General features: G+C 50.8%; 1 protein-coding gene and 1 long non-coding RNA gene across 7 annotated transcripts in view; one reads left to right on the top strand and one right to left on the bottom strand.

Moving 5' to 3' along the window:
* The window catches only part of Ndst1 (N-deacetylase and N-sulfotransferase 1), a 60,269-nt gene that overhangs the window by 22,647 nt on the left and 11,385 nt on the right, over positions 1-26,237 (bottom strand). For 2 of the 6 annotated variants that reach the window (XM_040741759.1, XM_040741758.1), the window contains exon 2: positions 4,018-4,945. In XM_040741759.1, coding sequence (XP_040597693.1) covers positions 4,018-4,530 — 513 coding nt within the window. In that variant the 5' untranslated portion in view covers positions 4,531-4,945. Of the gene's footprint in view, positions 1-4,017; positions 4,946-9,620; positions 9,844-14,952; positions 15,081-15,419; positions 15,443-18,255; positions 18,668-26,237 lie in introns of those variants that run through there. The other 4 variants (XM_013116768.3, XM_005074694.4, XM_021229867.2 and 1 more) reach the window with 4 other exon arrangements.
* LOC110341760 lies at positions 17,429-22,028 on the top strand. Its single transcript, XR_005875724.1, has 2 exons — positions 17,429-17,675; positions 21,834-22,028. It is a non-coding gene; the product is annotated as an uncharacterized LOC110341760 (long non-coding RNA).

Genomic DNA, 26,237 nt, shown 5'->3' with positions numbered 1-26,237 from the left:
GCGACAGCCATCAAAACCACATAAAAAAAAAAAAAACATGGTAGCCGGGCATTGGTGGCGCACGCCTTTAATCCCAGCACTCGGGAGGCAGAGGCAGGCGGATCTCTGTGAGTTCCAGACCAGCCTGGACTACCAAGCGAGTTCCAGGACAGCCTCCAAAACAACACAGAGAAACCCTGTCTCGAAAAACCAAAAAATAAAATAAAATAAAACATGGTACCCTACATGGGAAAGGTCACAGCAGCAGACCAGCCCCTGCTGGACACCGCTGCCTCAGGAGGCCCCTGGAGAAAGGGCCTTTGGAGCCGGTTACAGTGATCAACTAGGAGGAGGCAGAGGTCAAGTCCTGAGAATAGCCAGTGAAAAGGTCCTGAGGCAGGAGAAAGCACAGCATAGTCAAGAAACAGCCAAAGAGTGGCCAAGAAAGGACAGGAGCAGGAGGGCCACTGGGGGAGCTGTCAAAGGGTGCTGAACGCGGTCACGGGTTCCAGTTTGCACCTGGAGAATGAAGGAGGCTCACCTACAGGGCACCTGTAGGGCTGCCCTGGTGAGCACCAGGCCTGGCACAAGCTGAACAGATTGAAGATGGAAGGTTTTAGTTTGAGCCTTGTGCCAGGTGCAGAGCTGAGTCTGCCCACAGGAAGCTGGTCTCTAATCTTAACACTCAGGCCTTTTCTCATTCCCAAAGCCTCTGCAGGGCATGGCTTTGTAGACTGTGATAAGGAACCATTTTGGATCTCTGAAAGCAGGGAGCAGGGAATACCTGCCAAGTCTCCATCCTGAGCCGGCCTCAGGGCTGAGGGGCAAGAGACTGAGACCCAGACTCAGAGACACCCTCCTCAGGCTCCCAGACCCCCACCACCCCCAGTCAGCACTGGTTCAGAGTGTGACCTAAGAGGGGACCCAAGACACATCAAGCCCTATCTACCACTGCTGAGATAGGGCCCACTGCAGACACTGGAGCTCGGGGATCCCATTTCAAAGTCCTGGCTCCGAGCTTGCTGTGATGGCCTGACTAGACACAGAACCACTGAGGAAGAAACAGGCCAAGACAGTCACCACAGGCAGCCAGGGAAGGGGACAGAGGGCTTAGGCACTGGAGCCCCTGGCCCTGTCATGCGGTCTTTCTCCCTCCTCCTCAGCACTAAGGAGGCAGGGTCAGGAACGGGATGTGAAGACCTAGCACAGGCAAGCCGCCCTGAGAAAGCCTGCATCCTTTCTGCGCATCTCTAGTCAGATTGCTTCTACGTCGTCTTCTGAGGTCATCCACTTAGAAGCAGTAAGCTGGGCTGTCGAATCTTGGCTGTGTGGCACACTAACTATGTCACACTAGTAAAGCCACTTAATTTTGAGTCACGTTATCTGAAAGCAAAGTGCCTACTCTATGTGACAGCATGCAAAGCAACACGCTGGGCACTGAAAGGTCAGGTGGCCTTCACCAGCCCTCGGTGCATTCAGACACAGACCATCTGCCTGCAAGGCTGATGTGTGACAGTGTTAGGATGGCACAGGTGAGGACCCGACACCCACCTCAAAGACTTCTGGGGGCACAGTGTCAGAGCCACAGACCAAGTGCAACTGCTGTGTTTGCTGAACTTGGAGTAGACACGCCACCCTAGATGCCACTGATGGAGTGAGTGACTCCAGGTGCTGGCCTCGTCCTTGGTGCTTCCCTCAACTGTCTTACTTGTAGCGTGGTCTAGAGGCAGGAGCTGTAACTAATCTCACTGTTGAGCATCCTGGCCAAGGTCACACTGCTAAGTTTCATAAAGATTTGGCCAAGAGTCTGGAGTTTTCAGCTTGTGCTTTCTCCCTGCCTTGAGAATCCGGCCTCTGAAAGAGATGGAACTTGAGCCTGGCACAGGCGCTGGAGTCTAAGTCCAAGGCACAGTGTAAAAGCAGTGGTGTGCCTCAACCACCAGGAGGCGTGCATTCTAGATGAGTCAGGAGCCTCAACTCGAAAGCCAGGAGTCTTAACTTATGCAACAGGGCAGGGAGAGCTGACCCCGGTGAGACTGACCACATGACCCCTCTCTTCAATGTGTCTCGAGTTCACTGTACGCAAGGAGCTGGGGTTACACAGGGTCCAAACTCTGTTGTTTTAACCATGCTCAATGTCCACGCCCCAGGCCAAGAGGAATCTAGTATATAATGTAGGGTTTCTGATACAGACTTCCACTAAGTAAAGAAGTCAGCTCCTAGACCCATAAACCTATGGCGTGGGGATTTCTTTTGTTTTGTTTTTTTGTTTTGTTTTTCGAGACAGGGTTTCTCTGTGGCTTTGGGCGCTGTCCTGGAATTCGCTCTTGTAGACCAGGCTGGTCTTGAACTCACAGAGATCCGCCTGCCTCTGCCTCCCAACGCCTGGTCTGCCTTGGGGATTTCTGAACTTGAATCTTGGCAGGGGTGTGAGCTTGGATACATTTCTTTTTGTTGTGTTGTTTTGTTTGTTTTTTCAAGAAAGAGTTTCTCTGTGTGGTCCTGGCTGTCCTGGAACTTATTCTGTGATCAGGCTGACCTCGAACTCAGAGATCCACCTGTCTCTGCCTCCCGAGTGCTGGGATGAAAGCCATGAACCATTACCACCTGGCATTGGACACATTTCTTAAATTCTCTCTGCCTCAGTCTCCCCTCTCTTAACTCACCATGCCCTCTGCCTGCCTTGGAAAATGGCTTATTAGTGCGCAGTAAGTTAATTTGTGTGAAGCAGGAAGGCAGCACACGGCACTGAAGGAGCTCTCAATAAACGTCAGCCGTCTGATGCGTCTCAGGCCTGGGGCTCTGAAGCAACCTTAATGAAGTTCATGGCAGGAAAGGGGATGGAGTTCAGGAGAAAAGAAAAAAGCAGAGAGACAATGGAGCCAGCCTAACTTTGTGCTTCTGTGAAGCCATAAACCAGGCCAGTGTTCCCCAGAGGGTGCTCTGTGAAAGAGATCGGGCTGGCTGGGAAACAAATCATACCGGGCCGCCCCACTGCAGGGTTTCTAAGGGCCTTTGGTGTTTTGACTCACTATCCCTTTTCAATCAGAGCCTCCTGCTGCATTAGTGCATGAAAGAGCATGCTGTGGGAAGCCTGGGCTAAAGCAGCCCTCCCAGCACCGAACAAAGGAACAATGTGCAGAGCTGCTTGGGACATGGGCACCTTCTGCCTGACCCCACTCCTCACTCTCGGTACTCAGCTTTCCTGGCTGACCACAGAGTCCAGCGCTGGCCCCCACACCACTCCCGCATACCCTTCTTCAGGTTATGTTCATCAGACCTACCACAGCCTCTGTGCTCCCAGTGGCCCACTCCATCCCTAGTGTGCTAAACTGCCGGCTCTGGGAAAGCAGGGACTTATCCGTGTCCATTACTCTATGCACTGGGCTTAGCTCAGGGCCCAGGATACTGGAAACATCCAGTAAGCAAGTGTCCCCCATAGTCCCTAAGTCAAGTCCCCAGCTGGTGCCTGTATTCATCTTTCATGACCTATATCCATTGTTCCTGCCCCCTCCTCAAGGGCAGACCTTCCATGACAAGCTTTAAGCAATGACCCCAACCCCCATCCCAGGGGTGGTGCTGGGAACGCCCCAAAGCCCAGAGCAGCTTCCCACCTGCAAACTGGGTTTCCTTTCTCCTTTCTCCTAGTGCAAAATGGTTCTGGTTTGAGAGAAACACAAGCTTCACCCCCACTATCTAACTGCCTCAAGTGAGCGTCAACCCTCTTGTCCCTGCACTTGCTCATCCTGAGGCGACTGCCATGGCAGGGTTCAGAGTTCCTAGCAGAGTTTGCCTTTTCCTACCTTGCACCCAGCCCTAAGTCCCTTCAGGCAGGTGCCTACGGTGCATTGAGCAGTAGGCAATGCCTCCAAATACTTAGTAAGCATTCATCAGCAGGAACCCATTTAACCATCATGGCAAGGCTAGGAGCTTAGTGCTGCCGGAACTGCACTCATTTTAAGAGTATGAACTGGCAGGTACTTGACTAACAAGTGTAGAGACAGGGCTGGAACGGCTCAGACGCCTGCTCCCCAATACCTTGAAGAAGCCGATGATGCCCACGCCATAGGCCACACAGTACTTGTCCAGCAGCTCCCGGTTCCAGGCATCCAGGTTGACGTACTTGAGGATGTTCTCGTAGATGATGAGGGCAAAGCGGCCACGGCCCTTGTCCGTGAGTGTGGGCATGTCCCCCTTTCCCGGTGCAATCTCTGTTCGGTACTTGAAGCGGCTCGATTCCAGGATTGCCACCACCTCCTGGCCCAGCTGTGAATAGAGGCTCTCCACAAACACCAGCACCAGTGGGTCTGTTCGGGAAGGGGCAACCGCCTGCACAGGCTTGATGGGCAGGAGCCGGCTGGGAGCCACAGGTGGTGGGTCCCCACAGTCGGACTCGGAGGCATCTGCTGAGGGCTCAAGGCCCCGGTTCCAACCATATAGGTAGTAGGCAGAGACAAAGACGCTGAACAGGCAGAAGACGAACAGCAGGAAAAGGACAGCCTGTGGGGACATGTGCCGACACAGCCTCCGGAGGCACGCCAGGGCAGGCATCCTGGCCCCCAAGATCTCAACCAGCAGGGGCCCAGCCTGGCCTGGCCCCCTCAAGGCCTCACACAGGAGGCCCAACAGTTGTCCACTGACTGGGAAATTCAGAGACTTAGGAAGTAAGACGTTCAAGTTCAAAGGGCAGTGGAGAGAAGGATCCGGGCCCCTGGCCCTTTCTCCCAGCCAGGGGCACAGTCTACAGGCTGGTCTTGTTCCTTCCTTCTTCTACACCCCTTTATGTCACCATGGCAAACCCCAACGTGGTCCTGTGCAGAGCAAAAGTGCCCCAGGGCGTCAGGGCCTCCTGGGGGTGGTCAACGGCAGGTCTGACGACGAAGGGCCAGCCAGGGGCCGTGGCATGCCTCCTGCTGCTCGCTCTGGCTCACTCTCTCCAGTTGGGCACACAGGGGATGCTGGGCAGCTAGGGAGAAAAGCAGACAGTCAGAGGAGTGGGCTTTCAGGGCCAGCTGACCACAGAAACACGGGTCCTGGCAAGGTGTGCTCATGTTCAAGAACTGTCACCCAACCTGACACTCGTTTATCTCTGTGAGCCTCAGTCTCCCCATGTGGGAAACGAAGCAAACAACAAAGGTAACCACACCAGAAGGAACTGGAAAATGAAGGCCAACAGCATAGAAATCACCTGGGGTGTACTTAACGAACCGTCCACCAATGGTAGCTGTGAGTTCTCATTATTATTAGGCCAAGAGTAGGCCAAGAAAAATTCAGAAGCAGGGTGTGACAGATGGCTCAGAGTGACCTCAGTACTCAGGTTAAAAGTTGTTCTTGAGAAGATCCAGATTCAGTTCCCACTACCTACATGGAGGCTCACCACTACACTCATGGTACATACACATACAAGCAGGCAAAATACTCATATACAAAAAACAAATACAGTATCTTTTTAAAAAATCCAGAAACAAAATGTGACACTGAACAGTTGCAAGGCCTGGAAGGAAAAAGTGCCTGCATCACACCAAACAGCACTTTCTCCTGCCACTCCCCTCCTGGGAGAAAAAGTACCTGCATCACACCAAACAGCACTTTCTCCTGCCACTCCCCTCCTGGGAGAAAAAGTACCTGCATCACACCAAACAGCACTTTCTCCTGCCACTCCCCTCCTGGGAGGAAAAAGTGCCTGCATCAGGACCAAACAGCACATTCTCCTGCCACTCCCCTCCTGCTTCCTACCTTCTGCTTTTCATTCTCTCTGCCAGTCTTTCCCGAGCAACACCAGCAACCCCAGTCACTAACAGAAGCAGCCGAAGCAGGAATCCAACCCAGAGCAGTGTATAGAAGCCTGTAGTGTACAGAGGCATCAGTGAACTCACGCTGTGTGGTTCCTTCCACGCTGGGCTGTGGTAAGGATTGATGAACAAATGTGTCTAAGGGTCTGACACAAGGACACTCAGAAACGGGTGTGGTAAGCATTTCCCGAGATGCAACCATGAATCTCTCTTCCTCAGGTACATGCTTGGCAACCTTGGACGCCAGGTGACCAAAAATACCTACCTGTGGGCCAATGGGACAGGCAAGGACTTCCTGTACACTGGGCCTTATCCACCCAAACAGACAGAACTCTAGATTCTAACTCTTTCCCAGCCTGAGCCCCACCAAGAGGCCCAAGCCAGAACACCATCACTCTCTGGAAAGAGTAAGCAAAGACCACACGTGCAGTGTGAAGGCTCCAATCCCCATGTGGCCACAGCAGCCCTGGACACCGCCCTCCAGCCCCTAGTACATGAGTGAAAACCACCAAACCAAGAAGTGCCTTCCCACAGGGCACTCTGCGGATTAGAAAGCCCTCCATGTGGGCCGGCCATCACAGAAGTGAGGCAGTCTGGGCTGAGGCGCCAGATGGGGAACTGGAAATCTGGGGGTTGGCCTTATGGGTAAAGATTGCTAATCTCCTCCTAGGCCCAAGACTCTGATGTGTTCAGCATGGGGCAATAGACCACAAGAGCTATACTTGTAGGAATTCAGCCTGGATGTAATCACTGCAGAAGCATGTGGATTCCCCCAGGACAGGAGCAAGATGGGGTGGGGAACGGGGAAGGAAAGGGAGAGACAAACAGAACTGAAGCACAGGGGCTGCAGAGATGGCGGGCGGGCGGTTAAGAGCACTGGCTGCTCATCCAGAGGACCCGGCTCTATTTTTAGCACCCACATGGCAGTTCACAACATCTGTAATGCCCTCTTCTGGCCCCTCTGTGGGTACCAGGCAACACACATGGTACAAAGACATACAAAAAGGAAAAATACTCATATGCATAATAAATTTAAAAATTAAAATTCATGTACTAGTTTATAAAGAAACAGATGTATGAAAATGTCATCATGAAACCTGTCTTTTGTATACACACTTAAAATCATATGAAGGGACTGGGGAAGTGGCTCAGTGGATCAAAGTGCTTGATAAGCGACCCGACAGCCTCACAAGAAGTCAGCTACAGCAGCCAGATGTGATCACAGCACTCCCTCAGTGAGAGGAGGCCGAGATAGCAGGAGCCCCAAGAAGCTGTGTGCCAGCTAGCCTAGAGTATGCAGCAAAGCAACAGCAACGACCAGGGACCCAGCTTCAAGTAAGAAAAGAAAGTGGAAGATGAGAACCAAGTCCCGAAAGTTGTTCTCTGACCTCCACAGACATGCTTTGGTGTGCACACGCCTGCACACACACACATTATCATCCACACACACCATTATACAAACACAGAATGGATTTTTTTTTTTTGGTTTGTTGAGACAGGGTTTCTCTATGGCTTTGGAGGCTGTCCTGGAACTAGCTCTTGTAGACCAGGCTGGTCTCGAACTCACAGAGATCCACCTGCCTCTGCCTCCCGAGTGCTGGGGTTAAAGGCGTGCGCCACCACCGCCCGGCCACAGAATGGATTTTTAAAAATAATTTATAATACAGAGAGACCCTGTCTCGAAAAAACAAAAAAAATTATTTATAATTTATTTTTATTTTATGTGCATTGGTGTTTTTCCTGCAAGTATGTTTGTGTGAGGGTACCAGATGTCCTGGAACTGGAGTTACAGACAGTTGTGAACTGCCATGTGTGTACTGGAAACAGAACCCAGGACCTCTGGAAGAGCAGTCAGTGCTCTTAACTGCTGAGCCATCTCTCAAGCCCCAAGAATGGATTTTTTAAAATAATTTTGGGAGAGGGGATTTCAAGACAGGTTTTCTCTGTATAACCTTGGATGTCCTGGGACTCACTCTGTGAACCAGGCTGGTCTGGAACTCACAGAGATCTGCCTACATCTACCTCCCAAGTGCTGGGATTAAATATGTGAGCCATCACTGCCTGACTAAATAAATACTGTTTTAAAAAGATTTATCTATAAGAATTCAAATCTCCAGCCCCTGGTGTCACTCTTCAGATACTGTCTACTTTTTTTCAGAAATAAAGATCTCTTATTGGGCTGGAACTCACCATGTAATCTATGCTGCCTAGCCAGTGAACCCCAGGTATGTGCCTGCTTCCACCTCCCTAGTGCACACCCTTTTCCTCCATGGATTACGTTAGGAGGGAACTCAGACAACCATGCTTACAAGGCAAATACTTCCCTGGCTGAGCTATCACCCCAGTCCCTTGCCACAAATACTACTGAAACAATCTGTATGGGTGTCTTTGTTTCTGCTAAATATTTTCATGTACAGGATAGAAACTGGTACTTCACACACACACACACACACACACACACACACACACACACCTCTCTCTCTCTCTCTCTCTCTCTCTCTCTCTCTCTCTCTCTCTCTCTCTCCATGTTAACACTGGCACCTCTGGTGATTTTCGTGTTCTGCTTTTCTGTCATGAAATGAGGAGTTGGTCCCACCTGTATTATGGTGTACTGTGACCCTGAGCATATATCTTGTCCCTCTCTGGGCTTCCTGTTAGAGGAGGCTTGGGAATTCTATCTCTGTCATTCTGCACTATGTGCAGCTGGGAAAGAGACTACCTACCCAAAGCAGACATCTGCAATCTCAGGGAGTAAACAGGGAAAGAAACATGGTATCTCAAAGAAGTTAGCGGCATTTAACCTCACAGACAGACTGGGGGGGGTGTAGAGGAAGGCTTTCTGGGACTAGTGGAACTTGAACAACCCAGAGCAAGAAGGACTAGTCAAGAATGGAAGAAAGAATGACATGTGCAGCAACCTGGAGATAAGGAAGTGTGTGATGTTTTCCAGAACTCCCTGCAGCTCTAGAGAGCAGAGTAAGAAAGGGCAGGTAGCCTAGCAGAGCCAGGGAGGCTAGAGGGACCAGCATCTCACCAGTGATAGGAACTAGCTACAATCACAGCCACGGCCAGGCCTGACCCCACACCATGCCAAGAGGACTACAAAGCTTGGGGTGGAGTTTGCCCTGATGGTCCCTGCCCACCCAAGGGGAGGTGGTGAGCTCCAGTGTGTGTCACTGGCCTGTGTCTATGCCATTAACAGTCTTTCTGCTTGTTAATAATGCAGTTCATGGTCTCAGGCATCTGAGGGTCAAGGACCCTGATGAGAATCTGGTATTTTTCAGATATAAAAAAGTTCCCACTTTAAACCAGGGCTCCACACAGGCTCATGTGCTGTAACATGCACTACTCCAGTGGGGTCGCTGATGATGGAGAGACTGTGTGTACAGCAGGGAACACTACTTCCTATCAATCTTTCTGTGAAAGCAAAAATGTCCTTTAAATATGAGAGACACTTCAGCATTAAAAGGTCTTCCAGAAGACCTGCATTCAGGTCTCTCTACCCATGTTAGGTGGCTCACAACATCTGTTACTCCAGGTCCTGAGAACCCAACACTCTCTTCTAGCCCCCACTGACACTCCCACACACTCTCAAATACAAAGTAAACATAGCTCAACTTCTAAAAATACAAACGTACATGTACTGTAAATGTGGTAATCCCAGAGAACTCAGACTAGGTGCCCAAGCCCAGCAAGGGCCAAGAGGCCTACATTAAGGAACTCTTACACACGCAGGCTGTAACCCGGTGGCTTCAAGTCAAAACAAGCCTCACCACCTAGGAGCTGCGTACTCTTGTACAATTAACTACTCGGTGCCTCGGTTACCTCATCTGCAGCCAAGGAACTTACATGCTACTTCTGGGGTTTGTGAAATGATGTGAACTCGGCCAAGCCTGGCACACCGCGCTGGGCTGTCCACCCGCTGCTGTGAGTCCTTGCTCTTGTTGCCTCCTTAAGCATGCTCACAATGGCCCCTCACAACATGGACAACAGCTTAGCTCACCCAGCACTGCAGAGCTCATCTCTCTGGCAGCCCTGGAATCTGACCGGGGCAAACCCTGATTTCACAGAGGGAGAACAAGCACAGAAAAAAGTGGGGTGCCTAGTCCATGCAGTAGGGGCCTGGCCCAGCCCAATGCCTCCTCCTCCAAGAATTCCCATCTTTGGAGTCTGTGGCTTTCCCCAGGAGGCAAGGATATAAGGCCTTGGCAAGTCCAGACCAGAGAGAGCAAGCTAACTGGCGCCCTTGTAAGCAAAACACTGACTTCTCACCTTCTGCACTAAACAGCACCAGTGGCCCAAGGGACAAGAACTGGGGAACATTCTCTCTAGAATCATCAAGGCTTCAAGACCGCTGAGGCAATCTGGACTCTTTCCCGTAAACCACAGCCTTGGCCAGCCAGTCACCATATTAGTCAGGTAGCTCATGACATTCCCATCCCCAGAAATGCCTTCCCCAACCTCTTGAGACACTTAATCATCCTTTGCATCCCAGTTCCAATGTCATGGCCTCTCTGAGTCATTTCCAATCACCCCAATCTCCCCCCAGGCCTATCCCTTAGCGTCCCCACCCCTTGCTGGAGGGTGGGAAATACAGTTCTGGAATTCAGAGGATAGATACATGCTCTCTGGTTTACACGGTTTTCTTTCATTTAGGAGACTCCCTCTAAGGGCCAAGTCTTTATAACTTCTCTTTTAAAAGAGTAACACCCAGAACTAGGGAAATGGTTCAGTGGGTAAAGTAGCATCACATAAGCCTGAGGACTGGAGTCTAGACCCTCAGCACCCACACAAATGTCAGGCGGCCATGGCAGCCCTCCTGTGATCCCAGTGCTTAGGAGGCAAAAGACGGTGGATCCTCCAGAAGTCTTTCTAGTTTGAGTAGAGAGGGAGGGGCAGGGAGGGAGAGGGAGAATGTTCTAGTAACAATTAGATGCATATCCCCACATCTTCAATCCACTGAGACCCTGCCCACCTGACTGGCTTCTAAGGACCCTAGAAAATCAACTTTGCTTCCTTCCTTCTCCCCAGCCCTGGGTGTCACACAAAGGTGAGGGCCAGGTCTTAGTCATCATGGAAGCTCCCACTTTTTCTCAGATCCTGATGTCTCCAGATATGACAAATAGCTCCCAGGCAAGGTTCTTTAACAGTCACGTGGAAACCACTAAGTCTTGATTCAAAACTGCTTCCTCCCGACTTTGAGTTAGTCTTACATTCCTTCAAGAAGCCCAGAGGTTCCTCCAATAAAATCCTATCAATTAACAGTCATCACCATGACTGATACTGACACTACACATGAAACATCTCCTATGAGCCTCACACTGTGCTTAGTACCTTTTATACCTCATCTCATGTAATCCTTACATTGTATGTCAAAATCCTCATTTACAGTTGAGAAATGAGGCTTAGAGACTGCCATTTTCCAAAAATCACACATCTAATCCATTGCACAGATGAAATTTGAACCCAGACCCTATGAAACAGAAGAGTGCTCTGGAGCTACAGGAGACCCTCAGCTGTGCAGTTGGAGAAGAACCCCAGCCACAGAAAGAAGCCTCCAGTCCTCAGCCTGACTCCACTGCACTCTCCCAGTCCCAGCCTTAGCTTTGCCTGCCAAGGTGCTGGAGATAATGAATGAGATGCTCTGGTCGTCATAGAGACGCCATGGCAACCCAGCACTTTCAGGAAACACCACTGTAACTGTGGCCACTGCTCTAGAGTTGAAAGTCACTCCCAATCCTACATCCCTGCCTCAAAGTGCTGTTTCTCCACAATGCTCCCTGGGACCCATAGGAAATGGAAGATTTCTTACAGAGCAAGCTGTTCAGAGCATGGCGGCAGAGGAGGGGGCAGGCAGGTTGGCTCAGACGACAGGGTGGGCTCCAGGACTGAGACTGGGAGGCCCCAGAACAGACAAGCACTGGGTGAACTCTACATGTGAGGGTGAAGTGTGTCACTGTGTGCTCATCCTCCTCTACCCAAACACCATCAGCAACAGAAGAGAGCCGTAGTCCAGTCTCAGGCTAAAGGCAGGCTGCCAAGCTAGAGCCTTGGCTTCCTTATTTACCAGTCTGTGACCTTTAGACAAATCTCTCAATGTCTCGGAACCTCAGTTTCCCTTCCTCTGCTGGAAAAAAATGTAGTTGTGTTATATTCTTTTCTATGATATGGACGGCTGGGTGGAGTGGCTTTGGCTTATACCTGGAATTTCAGTACACAAGAGGCTGAGGCAGGAGGACTGCTGAGAGTTTGAGCTAGCTTGAGCTACAGAAAAAACTTTTTTCAAGCAGGGTTTCTCTGTATATCAGTCCTGGCTGTCCTCGAACTCAAAAATGCACCTGCCTCTGTCTGGGTATTAAACTCTCAGATGTTGGGATTAAAGGTATGCGGTTCAAGACTTTTTTTAAATTTCGTGCATATGTACATACATTCATGTGTTGTGCATAGTCTATGGGTATGTGCAGTTGTCAATGTCCACAATCAAGATGTGGGAGGAGCCGGGTGGTGCTGGCACACGCCTTTACTCCCAGCACGTGGGAGGCAGAGGCAGGCGGATCTCTGTGAGTTCGAGGCCGGGCTGGATTGACAGCCTCCAAAACAATACAGAGAAATCCTGTCTCGTAAAACCAAGAAGGAAAAAAAAGAGCATTGGCTGTTCTTCCAGAGGACCCAGGTGCAATTCCAGCACCCACATGGCAGCTCACAACTGCCTATAACTCCAGTTCCAAGTAATCTGACCCCTCTGGCTTCTACAGGCGCTGCATACACATGGTACACAGACACATGTAGACAAAACACCCATACACATAAATTAAATACATCGCAAAAATTAAAAACAAACAAAAAAACTTAAGATCATTGTAGACCAGGTGTGGTGGCTTATGCCTTTAATTTTCCCACTTTGGAGACAGAGGTAGGCGGATCTCTGTGAGTTCCAGGCTGGGCTGGGCTGACAGCCTCCAAAACAATACAGAGAAACCCTGTCTCGTAAAAACCAAAAAAAAAAAAAAAAAAAAAAAAGATGTGGAAAGGGCAGAAGACATTGGCTGTCCTCCTCTATGACCCTCCACCTTATTCCCTTGAGACAGTCTCTCATTGAACCTGAAATTCACCATTTTTTGGCTAGGCTGACAGCCAGCAAGCCCCAGCAATTCTCCTGTTTTTACCCCATTCTCCATTACATGGCCTGGCTACTGCCGTGCCTATCTTTTGACATGGGTACTGGGCTCCAAATTCAGCCCTCTTACGCACTGAGCCATCTCTCCAACCCCAGACCCCATCTTGAAGATAAAGTGTAAAAAGGGGGCTCTCTCAGCAAGAGTATGAACCATATTCAAGTCTTCAAAACATATGCCTTAACTTTCTTGTGAGCTTTGCAAAGGATTCTTTTGATCTTTTTACCTGCTTTTTTTAACCTTAACCTATAAACTTAGACAATACATTTCATTATGAGCTGGAGAAATGACAACAATTAAGAACACTGGCTGCTCTTATAGAGGACCAAGGTTCAGTTCCCAACACCCACCTGGCAGCTCACACCTGTCCCTAATTTTAGTTCCAGAGCCTCTGATGACCTCTCTGGACTCCACAGACACCAGGCACGCAGTTGGTGCACAGACATTCATGCAGGCAAAACACCCATTCATATAAATTTTAAAATTCTAATAGAAATATCAAAAATTAATTGACTAGTTAAATTTTAAAAAGAATTCCAATTTAGCTTTTTTTTTTTAAAAATGAAGCTGGGCCGTGGTGGCACATGCCTTTAATCCCAGCACTCGGGAGGCAGAAACAGGAAGACCTGTGTGAGTTCGAGACCAGCATGGTCTACAAGAGCTAGTGAAACTCTGTCTCAAAAAACCCAAATAAATAAGTAAATAAATAAATAAATAAATAAAATGAAGCCAGGCACAGTGGCAGATGCATTTAACTCTAGCATTCAGGAGGCTGAGGCAAGTGGATCTCTGTAAATTCCAGTCCAGACTGGTACATAATAAATTTCAAGCTAACAAGGGCAACATACTGTTACCCTGTCTCAAAGCAAAACAGGATCTGTGGTCTTGGAACCAGAAAGGAAAGATAGGGAAGGGGCTTCAGGAAAGAGTGGCAGTGTGATATCACCCTGGGATCTGGAAGTGTGCAGATAACCTGTCAGTTCCCTCAGTCTGTCTGTCACACACCATGAGGGTCCCAGCGGTGACCCAGAGCTTCAGGGAAGGTTTCGGAGAGCTTCAGAAATCATGGTTTTAGGTCTCTGGTGTAATGCCACTTCAGAGTGAGCGAGGGAAGGTCCACACAGCCCATCACTCATTTTATTTCCAATCTGAGTCATTCCTGATAACACTGGGGCACCCACCTTCCAATATAGACATTCAAGCTCCTGTGTACTGGATGCGTGTACACACACACACACACACACACACACACACACACACACACACACACACTAAAAGGCATCACTATGGGCACCCAGACCACACAGACACTGAGAGCTCAGGAGGCACCCTGCAGGCAGTTCCAAAGGGTCTGCATGGTATGACTTGGCCAAGAACTCGGGAGGATAGGGTTGGCCCAGACACTAGTCCCCCATACATCGAGAACCACGCCCCACAGCTGGCCCAGCTCCTCCCAGCCATTACACCGGCAACCCAGTCACACTGCCACCCACCCACCAACCAGACACACCCTACAGCTGAGCCACACCCCACAGCCACCCAGCTTGGCCTGCCCCACCCTCCAAAGTCAAAGCAGTAGAGAAAATCCTCACATTTGCTTCCCAGCTCCAGGGAGAGTTGTTCCATTATGAGTTCTCCCCAAGAGGCCGAGACTAGGAGCAACCCCTTCTTGGTGGAATTTGTGGCACTCCCATCCCCCATGATTCCACAGTGCTGACTGGCCTGTGGCCAAGCTGCCTATCAGTCACCCCACCATGACCACAGTCACCACTGGCCAGAGACTGTAAGTGGTTTGGATTGGACTCACAGGGCCGCAAGGGCATAGTCCACCTGCAGTGAGTACACAGAGCACTGCCGTCCAGAGAGAGGAAAAGGAAGGAATTCTTTGAATTGTACCAGCCAGGAATGCCCTGCTCCCACTTACCTTGAGCCTTTTTCTTATCCATTAGAGCCCTGCCCACCCTCCAACAAAGCCAGGACCTGCCTGCTGCTGGTCTTGCAAGCACCTGAATGAACGCTCCTCTACTTCTCCACGGCCTCCCAAGCACACAAGTTTCCTGTCTCCAGTGGGTGCTCACAGCAAAGAATCCTTGCCCTTCCTCTTCAGTCTGTGGCAGGAGTCTCAAGCCAGCTACATCAGTTACAGCCACTTCCCTTTCCTGGACACCACATGGTGAGACTACGCCCACTCCAACAGCGCTGGTGACCTCTATTCCCCAGACTGTCCAGATGAGGAGCCGAGCCCCAGAGGCTCTCAGCCTGTGGAGCTGGCTGGGCAGCTCAGCACCAAGTCTAGGCTCTCCTCCATAGCTAAATTCACCTGGGGCAGCTGGTGCTTGCCCAGTGCTCAACACAGTGTGTGTCTCCACTCTTCCCGCTCATTACCCACTGTCTTTCACATGCAGGGACCCCACTAGAAGGAGCCCCACAAGCCCTCCCTCCATGAGCAAGCACACCAAACAACACTGCTCACCCTGCTTCTTAGCTTGGGAACTTGCTCTGGGTCCCCCCCTGGCAGGCAAAGGCAGGTCCAAGACTGTGGGTGGCTAGTGTCTTATTTCCAGCAGGGCCTGAGTTGAAAATTTATCTGTTCCAGCTCTGAAAAAAGGTTTACCAAGCAAACAAACAGCAGGTGGGGGATGGGCGCTGTAGATAACAAGCCAAGGCAGGACCAGCTATGCAGGACCAGGGACGCCTTCCCCCAAAACAGGGCTCTCTGCTTACCCCAGCATTCCTAAGACCATCAAATCCATGGCAGTTATTTTCCTTAGGTTCTGATGACAGACACTTAAAGGAAAAGGACATTTTCTTACAAGAATAACAACTGTCAGTGGCTGCTGACATCCACTAACTCAGAGAGAGCTCCTGGGAGCTCACAGGGCTGCTGAATATCCCCTGCTGTGCTCACCACACTGGGTAGGGTCACCAGGTGTGCACTGCATGGAAGTGCAGACTCAGAGAAGGTGTGTCTTTAAAAAAAATCACACATCTGAGTGGACACGGAGCTAGAAAGACCCTCCCCAGTCCACTCTGGAGTCCATTCATACGCCCCTTAGAGTTCCCTGCTCAGCATTCCATACCTCAGGCAGGTCCACAGAGGACCCTTGTCTTTCCCCATCCCAGTAGAAACCCTACTAAGAAATGGAATGCATCTGGTAGGCACTTGCCTTTAATCCCAGCAGAAGCAGGTGGATCTCTGAGTTTGAAGCCAGCCTGGTCTACAAAGCAAGCTCTAGGACAGCCAGGGCTACACAACGAAACCTGTCTTGAAAAAGAAAGAGAGAGAGAGAGAGAGAGAGAGAGAGAGAGGGAGGGAGGGAGGGAGGGAGGGAGGGAGGGAGGGAGGGAGGGAGGGAGGGAGGGGGACAGAGGGAGAGAGAGGGATGGAGGGAGAAGGAATGCACTCTAGTCAGAGGCTTCCTGCTAAAGAACAGCAGGGGAAAGAGTAGTTCAAGTCAAAGCAAGCCATCTTGTCATTTGTCCCCAGTGGAAATCAATCTATGCCTTGAATGTCTCTGGTCTGTCCTCCTTTTGGGAAAGAAGGATGTCCAGGCTGTTACATTCCCCTACGGCTCTGAGACATGGACACACACATGAGCAACCAGCCCTCCCCAGGTGTCAGAGCTAAGAACAACAAAGCAGGAAGACATCTGGGCAACTTCTCTGCCGAGCCTGTCTCCCCAGCTGCACACTATGACATGTGTGTGCACCAGAGCGGAAGCAGTTTAGGACTTTTTGAGAAGCTAATGACAATTGCTAGCAGACTCACTCCAGATCCACAAAATCAGGGTGGTGGTGACGGGTCCCCACCAAACAGAACTTGGATCTCCAGGAGTCTTGTCTTTGGCAGAGCCCAGTGTGTCAAATTGGATAAGAATGTCCCCTATAGGCTCACATGAATGCTTAGTGTGTGGAACTGTTTGACAGGATTAAAAAGATTAGGAGGTATGTATGTCCTTGCTGGCTGAGGTATGGTCTCGTTGGAGCTTCTTCCTATTAGGGGCAGGCTTTGAGGTTTCAAAAGCCCACATCAGGACCAGTTTCTCTTAATAACAATGGACTAAGCTCTGAAACTATAAGGTAACCAGTTAAAGGTTTTCCTAATTTTTTAATTATCTTTTATTTTTGTTTTATGTGCATTGGTGTTTTGCCGGCATGTATGTCTGTGTGAGGGTGTCAGATCCCCTGGAACTGGAATTACAGAGAGTTGTAAGGTACCATGTGGGTGTTGGGAATTGAACCTGGGAGAAAAGTCAGTGCTCTTAACCACTAAGCCATCTCTCCAGACCCAAAGTTTTCCTTTGTCAGAGTTGCCTTGATCATGGTCTCTTTTCAACAACAGAACAATGACTAGACACTCAGCTCTGTGGCTAGAGAAGTAAAGCCACATATGTAACAAGTGAGTACCTTTAGAGATCACCATTCCAGGGTCCCGCTGCCCTGAAGGAACTTCAGTTCCTTAGTTTGCCCGCCTCAGGTGTTGCTGTTGACTCCCCTAGCTATTCCAGGAAGCTGTAGAACTAAACTTTCCCTTCACATCCCTCAACCAACATCACCTGTTCGTTCCTCCTCCTCCACCTCAACAACCTACCAGGCCAGCCCGCCACCTCCCTATGGCAGCACATGTTGCCAGGGCACTCTTGGAACCGGCTTCTTCTCCTCCTGACTGTTGACAGACAGAACGCCATGCCAGGCTTAGGAGCTTGCTGTATGTACACCCAGGCCCCAGGTGAGTGGGTCTAAACACACACACACTGCACATTAACACACATTCAGAATGGACAGGGCAGGGGACTGAGGACAACAGTCAAAAGGACCAAGAGGCCAGCACTGACGGGAACCAGGACAGGAATGACGGGACCCACCAGATGTGAGGAACCTCTGCTGGGAACCTCTGCATCTGGCTCCTCACTCACTTCACACAGCTGCACCTAGTCCCAGAGCCAGGGACTAGAGCCCTCTGGGATGGGGGAAGGGAAGAGGGAGAGAGATGGTCCTAGGGCACCCAGAGCAAACAACCCTGTTCCAGGAAGCCTCCTGTTCTCTCACCACCTCCCTCGCAGGGCAGCCAGTCTGGACTCCTGAACCTCCCAGGCCCAGCAAACCCAGGGGCCCCCAGCAAGCAGAAGGTATCCTCCATACGAGAAGAAAAGCATGTCCCCAACCCTAGGAGAGGCTGGCTTCTCTGGTCCCTCTCAGGAAAGGTGACAGGGAGGCATGGAAAGAACCCTGACAAGCACCAAGTGTCAACTGGCTTCCAGCTGCACTTGACTTCCCTGTGACCTCCCCAACCAGCCACAATTTCCTACCTGTCCTGAAAAGAGGAGAGAAGGTTGCTATCCCTCTTGGTACCATCTGGAAGTCAAAGGATCCATGACGTTGGCTTTGGGCTCCTGACCCCGCCCTAGCTGAGCTGACACAGGCCCTTCCCATTGTCCCGCCCCACAGAGAAGGAAGAAAGGTGACTGGCAGGAACATGGAGGGTGTCAGAGTCCCTGTGAGTGTCCACAAGCTAGAGCTGCAAAGCTTGTACCCAGCAATGGCCCAGAGAGAAACAGCAACGTGGCTCTGGTCACACAGTAAACTGGGAAAAGTCAGGCCAGCTGGGGATAACTTTATGGCAGCCAACACTCAGAAGTGTCCACCAGAAAAGGGACTTGGATTTAGCTTCTGAAAGGACACCAAAAAAGTACAAAGCCCTTCTCTAATGGCAGAAGCTCAGGCCCAAGAACAGCAGTGGAACCAATAAGATGACATGCTCACACTTGTGGGCTAACTTCTCAGCCTCTCGAGTCACAGCACAAGGACAACAGGGGTTCCAGGGAACCCCTACAAGGGACAAGTCACCTGGGTTTCAGCACTAGGGAGGCCGAGGGAAGAGCATCCATCGACAAAAAGTTGGGTATCAAACTAGTTTACAAAAACAAAAAACCGCACACCTGGGCAGCAATAAGAGACTCACCAGAGGAGTACCCTAAGCCCAGCCAGCCCCAAAGAAGTCAAAGCCCTGGGGATGCTAAAAGCCTGGAGGCACTAAAGACAGTACAAAGGAAAGCCAGTGGGTAGAATGACTCCGGAGGCACAGAGGCCCCTAATTTGCTAAAGGCCTGGTGGGCACAACAGGCCTGCGGAGACAAAGGATGTTTCCTGAAGGCCCACATGAAAGCAGCCTGTCCCTTCGGACTTGTTGGAGCTTGTCACCATGACAAGAGTCTGCTGCCAATACACCTGGGGCATGAGGGGGCTCAATGCAGTCACTTGGAGGCACAGCTAGCAGCAGAGAGGGTGGGGAGAGGCTGGCGAAGGAGGAAGTGGCTTCTCCAGAGAGCAGAGAGCAGAACAAAGGGTACACCAGACCTACCTCAGGGTCCTTTGGAAGGGGACTGAGGGCACTCCAGATGGTGTCACCAGGTAGCCCAAAAGGCTCCTGATAAATACACCACACACTACTCCCAGGACTCTGCTCAGTGAAGCAAGCAAGGTGTGGGGACAGTTGAAAGACATGGGTGAGGGTGGCTCCTCTATTCCTCACAGGAGGCCCGGCTTTGGAATAACCAACCTGGGACCTCATGCAAGCACCTCCTCTTTCTAGGCTTCCTCTTTCATCTGTAAAAGAAATTGTACTAGATGGTCTCATAGGCTCTCTTGACCCTCAACTGAGATTCAAGATCAGGCACAACTGACATCCACTTCATCCACCTAAAGGCACAATAGCCCAGCTCACCACAGCCCAGAATTCCACTGTCTTCCTCCCCTCTGCCAACTGCTGAGCCCCTGCATCTTCTCCGGGCTTGACTTCACAAGCGAGGAGACTGTGGTTCACAGAGCTTCAGCTGACTGCTCAAACTCCCAGTGGGGAAATACTTAGCTGACATTCAAACTGGTGCCTGTCTTGGCTCTTAATTCCTGGACACAGGTCACCCCAACCCCACCAAGTCCTTCGAAATGCCGTGGGATCTTTGTACTTCCCACGTTTCCTGGGACATATGTTGAAACTAATGTGCAAGGTGGCTGGGAACAGGCAGGTGGAGAGGGGAACCCATGTGGGCACTGGGAACTCCACAGATTGGCCAGCCTGCCACCCAGCCAGCTGTCCACCGCTATGGTTACTGTCCTCATTGTCCCAGCCTACACCTGCCATTTTTGAACCACAAACACAATGCCTCACACCATTGCTTTAGTATCACATGACAGCTTTGGGAAAATATGATAAGGATTTCTCCCCCATCCTCAGGAGGAAGGACACACAACTTCCCCTAAAGGCACACAGGAGATGGCAAACTCAAAGCCCACTCCTCTGCCTCCTTGCACAGAGTTGAGCCCACCCCACACTCAATTTGCCAAACCAGCCAATCGGCCTTCGTGACAGCCATGAGCACATGTGAGAGCTTATGTCTTACCAGCATACCACCTGTCATCTCAGCTGCCCATCCCCCAACCACCCTGCAAGCTAATGCCTGTGCTGATCTCACTGAGCAGACGGGGATGCTGAGCCTTCCAGGGGGCCATTATGCCCACCATCTCCACGCTACACACAGAGGAAAGAGCTGAGCGGCTCAAACCCAAGCTGAATGGCTCCAGAGCCTGAGGCCTAGACCTCTGTACTGTATACTCTGTCTAGGAGGCTCCATCCCAAGCACACTACAAGGGGACAAGAGGTCAGACATATCAAATAGTGCGAGCGCCTGGCAGGGCACGGCGAAATTATGATAACAGGAGGACAAACAAAGCTCCTGGGGAGCCTCCAGAGGGAGGTGGATATAAACGTCTGTCTGGGCATGAGGCCAGGCGTCTGAGCAAGGGACACAGGAACAGAAGGAAGTGTCAGACGTGAGGGGGAGGCCATGTGAGATCTTGGTCAAGCGTCTTGCTTTCTCTGGACCTCAGTTTACCTAGATGCTAAGAAAAGTTGCTGGAGTGTCTCCAGACCCTTTCCCACAGACCTAAACACCCTTGGACCCTGAGAACACAAGCACTGCCCAGTGTTGTCCCAGGGACTTTGAAATGTCCTTGGCTGTCCTGGCACAACTCAACCGCTAGAAAAGGCTTACAAAGCAAAGGGTTCAACCAGCATGCCTGGACCAGTGAAGTGTGTGGGTCCTTAGGGGGCCACATTCCACTCATTGTCAACCTTTCCGTGGCTCCACTGAAGCAGGCACCACCCTGCCTGGACCCCGACCAGGAGCCAAGGCCACATCCAAGTGCACAGAGGAATGCCACTCCAGCCCAGCCTGCCCCGCAGCCAGCCCTGTTACTGCCCTAACTGTTTGCTTTGTTTCAGTCAAGGTCTCACTGTGTAGCCCAGGTGGACCACAAATGTTTTGGTGCCCACATTTGGACTCCTAGGATCAAGTGATCCTCCTGCCTCAACCTCTTAGAGTACTTAGCACTGGAGGTATGCAGCGCCACACCTAACTCAATGTCTGGAATGTCCCTTAAGTACCCTCAATGTTACCTACCCTTCAAGCCTCTCACTCATACTTCCCTAAGGCTGACACTGAATGGCAGAAACAAGGAGTCCCTAGGAACAGGAAATCACCACCCTCCTCCCTGAGACCTGTGCTGTCATGCCAACACAACAAAGACCCTCAGCTAGGGAAGGTACAGAGGTACAAGGGGAAGGAACAGAGCCAAGGACCTTTAGCCGGGCCAGCCCTGTTCCAACTGTGAGGCAGTAAGATTCTGCGTGAGACTCATGGGAACAAAAGGAGGTGACCACATAAGGAGGCCTTCTGAGACTTTGCTTAAGCATCTTACCTGCCATACCTCAAAGGGAAATTCCTGGAACAACCCAGACCCGTACTATCTCAGATCTTAACAACCACAAGTAAATGTGTTCTTCTTTTGTTTGTTTTTTAATAATTTATTTATTTTTTACACGCTTCAGTGTGAAAAATGTCAGCAGCCCTGGAACTGGAGTTACAGACAGCTGGGAGCTGCCATGTGGGTGCTGGAAATTGAACCTGGGTCCTCTGGAAGAGCAGCTCTTAACCACTGAACCATCTCTCCAACCCCATAAATGTGCTCTTGCTTGAAAAACTGCATGGCTCCTATAACCTACTAAACAAAACCTCTACCCTGATGGATCACACAGGTCATTGCTCCTAACAGCTTCTTCTAATTGAGTGTGGTGTCAGATCTTTGCTTAGTGTTTTCTGCATATCTCTCATTAACTTTCAAAATAACCCTGTGAAGCAGGTGTTAGGATCACCCTGTTTACACAGATGAGAAAAATAGAGGATCAGGGATGTTCTTTCATTTGCCCAGAGTCTCACTGCCAAGCAGCAGAGGAAGGACTCACTGTCCACTTGCCTGACTCTAAGCCCAATTTTATTTTATTTTTTTATTTTTTTAGGTTTTGGTTTTTTGAGACAGGTTTCTCTGTGTAACAGTCCTGGCTGTCCTGGAACTCGCTTTGTAGACCAGGCTAGCCTGAACTCACTGAGATCTGCCTGTCTCTGCCTCCCAAGTGCTGGGATCAAAGGTGTGCACCACCACCACCCAGTTAAGCCCAAATTCTTAATCAGCATACTTTGCTATCTCCTCAAACGCTCCCTGCTACGCTCAGAACTCCAGGCCAGGGCAGCACGGAGAAAGGCAAACCAAACAGGGAGCTGGCTAGCAGAGCTAGGGCCTGAGCCTCCTTCAAGCTCCTCAGTCCCACCGAAAACTCTTCCCATGAGGCATGCCACACAAAGGGTGTGGGCCTCCACCAGGACCTACGGTCCTCTCTGTCAGGAGGAGGGGAGGCAGGTTTGCAGACAGAACTGAAAGAGCCAAAGCATTTGTCTCAGGGCAGACTCTTGGAGCAGGCACAGCTCACAACCGGACAGCACTCAGGGCCCAGCTACTTTCCATCAGGGTATGCCACACCCCAACCCAACTGACCAGAGATCACCATTTCTCTCTCCAAGCCTGCTTGTCCTCAGCCTTCCCAATCCAGTTAGTATCAACAATGTCCTTCCGGTTCCTCCAGCCAGCAACACTCTCCTCTCACACCCACATCTAATCCTTCAGCAAATCTGTCAGCTCATCTGCAAGATAAATCCAGAAGCCACCCCTGGTGGCCCCTACCTCCCTGCCACTGAGCCATCTCGTTCTTCATCTGGATACCCTCTGCATGAAGGGTTAAACAGGGCAGTCCTGCGCCCCAAACCCTGCAGAGGCTTCCCCTTTACTCATTCCTAAACAGTAAAGTCCTCCCTCAGAAGGAGCGAGAAGCCCTTCCCCTCCCCACTCCCACCTTCTGCCTGCCCAGGTGCCTTGCTGCTCCTCATATGTGCAGACTGGGCTTGATGCTCCCTCTGCCCGGCAAATTTGTACCAGCATCCTGCCGTGGGAAACACCCACCTGCTGTGGCATAGCCAGGCACACCTGCTATCCCCAGGCCAGCTTTACTTCTCCTAGGGGGGCTTAGCACTTGGCACTTACAATGTGTTTATACTGATTAACTGGCTCGACCCGACTGGTGACATGATACATGAAAACAGAGTCCTGGTCTATTCTGTGCACCGCTGTGTCAGTTCCTAGAAAAGGGTCCCAGTGAAGCAGACGCTTTGTAAAAATGTGTTGAATGGGACACTATCTCCCTTCTAGTCTCGGAGCCCTGAGAGTGGTACCACACCTCAGCCTTAACGAAACCTCTATGGTCTCATGTGACCAGTCCTGGTCAAATTCCTAACGGTGACCACTGGATATGACATTCTGTTTCTGTCTACAGTCTTTTGGCCCCTGAGGAGAGACTCTAGGTCCTGACACTTGGGCTGCCAGAAGGAGCCTTGACAGGGCTGCTGATGGCCTTCACAACAGCCCACAAATGCTCTTAGCAGATGGAGGGGAAAGCCAGGGCCTCGCCTGCCCTTCTCTGTCAGCAGGAAGACTGTTAGAAACTAGCTTTGTTCTCAGAAGAAAGAGCCCACAGCCAGTGCCAGGCAGAAGTGGGCTCACAGACAGCTGGTCCATGAAGACAGTGCAAGGGAAAACCAAGAAACAGGATGCAGGGTATTTAAGGGGTCACTCCCATACCTAGCCTATCTCATGCCTCCAGCGTACGGAGGCCCTGCTCAGTCTTCAGACAATCAGTTGATTGTTCCCACTGCATCGAATCTGCCACTATCTGTACAGAGGGAGATGAGGACAGGGAAGCAAAGCCTAGCTTAGCGTGAGAAGATCTGAGATTGCAGCCTGACTTTCACACCTGTGTGGCTAACATTTGGAGAGCCTCCTCCCTTTAGAACCTCAGTTCACTCAGCTGTAAATGGCTTGTTCGGTCTTATACTTAATGTCTCAGCCTGTGTGCCACAGACCCCCTGCACACCAGTCATTTCTTATAAGGCCTGAGAGCGGGGGGCCTAGCACCTACCTGCTAAGAGCCAGACTTCTGGCTTCTTCCCCTTCTGGATAAGACTACACCTCTCTCAGGGCACCCTTCTCCTGAGCTGTCAGCGTGTGAAGTGAAACCCTCTGGGCCTGGCCAAGGCAGGAACAGGACTCTAGCCCACCCCACAAACCTGCCTAATGTGCTATCCTTGAAGACTGATTCCACAAGCACGCAGAGCCATAGTGACAGGGAAGGAGGAACCCTGCGTGCTGGCCCAGAGGGTGAATGAAAAGCCAGGGGTGGGATAGGGAGGTGTTCCTATTAATGTCCTCTACCAGCACTGGACCCTACGCCCTAAGACACAGTGCTCAAAGTGTCTAGATATTTTGGGGAGGGAAAGGCTAGGACAGTGTCAGTAGACAGAAATCTATAGGCAATTTTTGTTAGTCCCAGGGTTTTCTTGTCTACAGGGTAAGTGTGACCTAGCAGCAAAGACCACTTCCAAAAGGTTCCATCTTCTTTGGCATGGAGGCCCACATCTTTAATCCCAGTTCTTAACGGTTCTTAAGAGCAGAGGCAGGTGAATCTCTGTGAGTGTGAGGTCAGCCTGATCTACAGAGCGAGTTCAAAGGCCATCCAAGGCTTAAACAATAAGAACTTTACTCAAAAAAAAAAAAAATCAAGCCAGGCATTGGTGGTCCACGCCTTTAGTCCCACCACTCGGGAGGCAGAGGCAGGCGGATCTCTGTGAGTTCAAGGCCAGCCTGGTCTACAGAGTGAGTTCCAGGACAGCCTCCAAAACAATACAGAGAAACTCTGTCTCGAAAAACAAAACAAAATCAGAAAATGAGCCCAATAACCCTTGAATGAACAGACAGCTGGACAAAGGAGCTGAAGGCTAAATAAAACAGCATAATCACCAAGAGTACGGAGCGACCAGGAGAGCCTAGTGCAATGGCTACCAGAACTGTGCACACTGGTTTCCACCCTCCCCTTTGTCCCAGGACGACAGGGGCAGACCTAGACAGGTACTGCTGAGAACCGCTGAGCCCGCAGGTTTCTGTGAGCATGTGCTGGACCATGTGTGCTGTGGCAGTGTGAAGTAGCACTCTCAGAGGCTGTGTCAGAGAGAAGGCCTGACAGGAAGGCCACGGTGGGTACCAGGACCGCCTGTGCTACAGCAAGCCTGACTACGGTAAAGGAACACAAACGAGCATCAGCTGCAGCCTGTCTGGAAGGAGACCCCAGAACCGGGGCAGGCTGACTCACAGCTGGCAAAACGATAGCCTCTACCACACCTTCAGTCCCACGGGATGTCATTATTATGCTCCTGCTGTATGCACAGTCCTGAGTCTAAGCACATTTCCAGGACACAGATATGAACAGTCCACACCCTCACGGCCCACAGGAGACCAGCAGGCAGCACAGTGCCAAGCGGGAGAGAAAGCAGCTCCCTGCCCTAAGGACAGGGTGGCAAACTCAGATGTCCCTGGGGTCCAGGATTATGAAACACATGAAATGACAGGCAGGGTCAGTAAAGAGCACAGGCCTCATCCCCAGCAGGAGCCCCTGGAGAATGCAAGCTTGGGGTTTGCAATCCTCTAATGGGGAGCAGGAAAAGCTGGGAGGCGGGGTCCCAAACTCTGGGACTAACAGCATACACCACCATGCCCAGCTTGATGTTCCAGTTTTTGCAGTAAAGCAAGAAGTGTGATTTTTTTTTATGTAAAATTTCCTGTTGACTAGCTCAATATTTGGCATGGACCAAACAGAATCTGCCCATAGGGCATATGTGGCCTGCCAGCTTGTAACCTCTGTTCTCTTAAAAAGCACAGAAAAGACACTGTCGAGTTCACTGCAGAGCTCAGCACAGGAGTTTGACTGGCCCAATGGAGGCCAGTCAGAGAGACCGATTCTCTGTACCAGGAAGGCTGGCCTGGAAGAAGTGTTCGGCTGAAAAGTGAGGCCGGG

This window comes from Mesocricetus auratus, unplaced genomic scaffold (genome assembly GCF_017639785.1).
Source record: "Mesocricetus auratus isolate SY011 unplaced genomic scaffold, BCM_Maur_2.0 Super-Scaffold_6730, whole genome shotgun sequence".
NCBI classification, from domain to species: Eukaryota; Metazoa; Chordata; class Mammalia; order Rodentia; family Cricetidae; genus Mesocricetus; species Mesocricetus auratus.
This window is presented reverse-complemented; position numbering and strand designations above follow the sequence as displayed.